The sequence below is a fragment of the Colobus angolensis genome, unplaced genomic scaffold, assembly GCF_000951035.1.
Source record: "Colobus angolensis palliatus isolate OR3802 unplaced genomic scaffold, Cang.pa_1.0 Scaffold242, whole genome shotgun sequence".
Lineage (NCBI taxonomy): Eukaryota > Metazoa > Chordata > Mammalia > Primates > Cercopithecidae > Colobus > Colobus angolensis.
The window spans coordinates 796,825-800,703 of record NW_012115622.1 but is presented as its reverse complement, the minus strand read 5'-3'; the positions used below and the strand labels follow the sequence as shown (position 1 = coordinate 800,703).

The 3,879-nt window shown below is 43.4% G+C and overlaps 1 protein-coding gene across 4 annotated transcripts in view; it reads left to right on the top strand.

Moving 5' to 3' along the window:
- BCL2L13 (BCL2-like 13 (apoptosis facilitator)) overlaps positions 1-3,879 on the top strand; it is a 117,711-nt gene that overhangs the window by 65,638 nt on the left and 48,194 nt on the right. For 3 of the 4 annotated variants that reach the window (XM_011945649.1, XM_011945655.1, XM_011945656.1), the window contains exon 4: positions 1,197-1,353. The exons of the other annotated variant lie outside the window; for it this stretch is intronic. In XM_011945649.1, coding sequence (XP_011801039.1) covers positions 1,197-1,353 — 157 coding nt within the window. The remainder of the gene's footprint in view (positions 1-1,196; positions 1,354-3,879) is intronic. 4 annotated transcript variants of the gene reach the window in all.

Genomic DNA, 3,879 nt, shown 5'->3' with positions numbered 1-3,879 from the left:
TCCTGACCTCGTGATCCGCCCACTTCGGCCTCCCAAAGTGTTGGGATTACAGGCGTGAGCCACCATGCCTGGCCCTTTTTTTTTTTTTGAGGAGTTTCACTCTTCTTGCCCAGGCTGGAGTGCAATGGCATGATCTTGGCTCACTGCAACCTCCATCTCCTAGGTTCAAGCGATTCTCCTGAGTAGCTGGGATTATAGGCATGCACCATCACGCCCGGCTAATTTTTGTATTTTTAGTAGAGTCAGGGTTTCCCTATGTTGGTCAAGCTGGTTTCGAACTCCTGACCTCAGGTGATCTGCCCAGCTTTGGCCTCCCAAAGTGCTGGGATTACAGGCATGAGCCACTGCGCCAGGCCTTAATGTTTTGTATTTTTAGTAGAGATGTGGTTTTGCCATGTTGCCCAGGCTGGTCTCGAACCCCTGGACTCAAACCATCTGCACACCTCGACCTCCCAAAATGCTGGGATTACAGGCATGGGCCCCTGTGCACAGCTTGTGGTTCAACTTTTATATTTGTTTGTATAATCTTCATATAATAGTTTTAAAATTTATCCATGTGTAGTAATATTAAGGTTGAAAGTTTATTTTAATAAGGAAATGAGAGCAATAGATTCATCCTCTGAGGATGATTAGTGCCACTTTTATAAATGTAAAACAAAATCTTAAAAACAAAATTTTAAGAGAGGGATAATAGAGCCAGGAATTGCCTTTCATTTATCATTCTTGTTGGTCAGTAATCATAAACTAAATTGATTAGCTTATTATAACATGTCAGTTTCGTTGTTTCTTTTCTCTTAAAAACTAAGCTTTTTCATTAAAACCTAAAATAACCTCTAAATTTTTGACCTAACAGTGTTTACGCGCCAACAAAGATTAATGTTCACAATGATTACCCGACCTTTTTAAGTGGCTGGTAATGATTAGCTTGTTCCTGACAGTGGGTGTCTTAATCCTGTGGCCTTTTATAGCACAAGTTTTGATATTATTGTTTTTTTGTTTGTTTGTTTCACTCTTGTTGCCCAGGCTGGAGGGCAATGGCGTGATCTCGGCTTATCACAACCTCTGCCTCCTGGGTTCAAGCGATTCTCCTGCCTCAGGCTACTGAGTAGCTGGGATTGCAGGCATGCACCACCACACCTGACTAATTTTATAGATATTGTTTATTATATTAGGTTTTTCTTTTGTCCTGTCTTCAGCCTTCACCAGCACAGGCTTTGACCGTCACACTTCTCCAGTGTTCAGCCCTGCCAATCCAGAAAGCTCAATGGAAGACTGCTTGGCCCATCTTGGAGAAAAAGTGTCCCAGGAACTGAAAGAGCCTCTCCATACAGCATTGCAAATGCTCCTGAGCCAGTGAGTTACACTGCTGAGTGGGATGTGCTTCTTTAAGTAGGCTCTGGATCTCTCATGCGGCGCTGGATTGGTTAGGGCTGTGTTTTAGGTGAACAGTGTTAGGCTCTGGATCTCTCATGCAGCACTGGATTGGTTAGGGCTGTGTTTTAGGTGAACAGTGTCACTTCTTTCCTCAGTTTTCTTTACATTTTCTTCACTTGCTTTCCCAAAGCATCTTTGTGTTTTGAACGCCAGTTTTGCTTTATAGCAGTGATTTAGCTATTCCAACATAGATTTGTTAATTTGTATTTACATGTTGAGCTGTCAGGTTTCAACGAATGCTTTTACCAAGTTGTAAATACAAGTTACACTTCCCCCGACCACTTTTTACTGCTATTTCCTCTAGTGGTGACATGAATATAATGACTAGGGTTTTGTGCATTTTAATGTGGGATTAACACTATATCTGTATTTTAGAATTCTGTATTTAACATAGTGTTGACCGGGTGCGGTGGCTCACGCCTGTAATCCCAGCACTTTGGGAAGCCAAGGTGGGCGGATCATGAGGTCAGGTGTTCAAGACCAGCCTGGCCAATATGGTGAAACCTCATCTCTACTAAAAATACAAAAATTAGCTGGGCGTGGTGGCGTGTGCCTGTAGTCCCAGCTACTTGGGACACTGAGGGAGAAGGATCGCTTGAACCCGGGAGGCAGAGGTTGCAGTGAGCCGAGATCGCGCCACTACACTCCAACCTGGGTGACAGAGCAAGACTCCATCTCAGAAAACAAACAAACAAAAAAAACCCCAAAAAATTACATCTGTATCCCAGAAGTTGTTCAACTTGAGGGTTGCACATCTGCCCGTGGAACTGCTTCTACATTCTTACAGAAGGAACTTCTCTCCTAGCTATGGTTCTGACCATATTAAAGCTAAAGGCAAGAAGCTAGTAATAAGGAAAGTATTAGAACCAAATCATTTATTATAAATATTAAAAATCAGCCTGTAATCCCAGTACTTTGGGAGGCTGAGGCGGGGGGATCACTGGAGGTCAGGAGTTGGAGACCAGCCTGGCCAACATGGTGAAACCCCATCTCTAGTAAAAATACAAAAATTAGCTGAGCATGGTGGCAGGTGCCTATAATCCCAGCTACTCGGGAGGCTTAGGCAGGAGTATCGCTTGAACCCAGGAGGTGGAGGGTGCAGTGAGCCAAGATCATGCCATTGCACTCCAACCTAGGTGACAGAGGGAGACTCCATCTGAAAGAAAAAAAAAATTTTTTTTTAATTTTAATGTAAGCAAAGTATATATCGATTATCATTTGTTAGAAGAAAGTAATTTGGGTTTTAGGAGAATTTGAATTTTTGCTGCATAGTATTGTGAAATGAGCAAATGTAAAAATACTAGTTATGCTTAAACAGTGAAATGAAATCGTATTTGGTAATCTCAGTACTTTGGGAGGTCCAGGCGGGAGGATGGCTTGAGGCCAGGAGTTGATGACCAGCCTGGGCAACATAGCCAGACCCTGCGTCTACAAAGCAATTTGTTAGAAAATTAGCCAGGGTGGTGGCATGTTCCTGTAGTCCCAGCCACTTGGGAGGCTGAGGTGGGAGGATCGCTTGAGCCCAGTAGTTTGAGGCTGCAGTGAGCTATGATCACACCACAGTGGCACTCCAGCCTGGGCAACGGAGCAAGACCTTGTCTCTAAAAATAAAAATTTAAAAAGTCGTATTTGGATTTTCTTAACCTAATATATAGTAAAACTTAAATATAAATGTGGAGAGAAGTATATGGGTGTTGGGAAATAAAACTTACACAGAAAATTTGGATATACAGCAGTTTTCAAAAAGTGTTCTATGGAGCCTTAGGCACTGAGGTGCTGCAGGGGTCCTGAAGAAGTGAGGAATAGTGAGTGGGTTGAGCTCATTAGGGCCTCTCGACTCTTCTTTCTTATTTATTTATTTATTTTAAATTGTTTGTAGAGACAGGGTCTCACTGCGTTGCCCAGACTAGTCTTGTAACTCCTGGTCTCAAGCAACTCTCCCACCTCAGCCTTCCCAAAGTGCTAAGATTACAGGTGTGAGCCATTGTGCTGTGCCTTATTTGTTTATTTATTCTTCCACTCTTCTTAAACCAGAGCATGTGGACTTTCATATATTTTCTATTCTGAGGTTACATGTAAGACTTAAAGAAAGAAATTTGCTGCTTCGCTCCTCTCCCCACAAAAATGTAAAAGTTATCAGGACCAGGAGTAAAATAATGAAGTGAAAGGTGCAGACAAAAGAATCTTTTCCCTGGCTGGGCGCGGTGGCTCATGCCTGTAATTCCAGCACTTTAGGAAGCCGAGGCGGGCAGATCACGAGGTCAGGAGATCGAGACTATCCTGGCTAACATGATGAAACCCCGTCTCTACTAAAAATATAAAAAAATTAGCCCAGTGTGGTGGCGGGCACCTGTAGTCCCAGCCACTCAGGAAGCTGAGGCAGGAGAATGGTGTGAACCCGGGAGGCAGAGCTTGCAGTGAGCTGAGATTGCGCCACTGCACTCC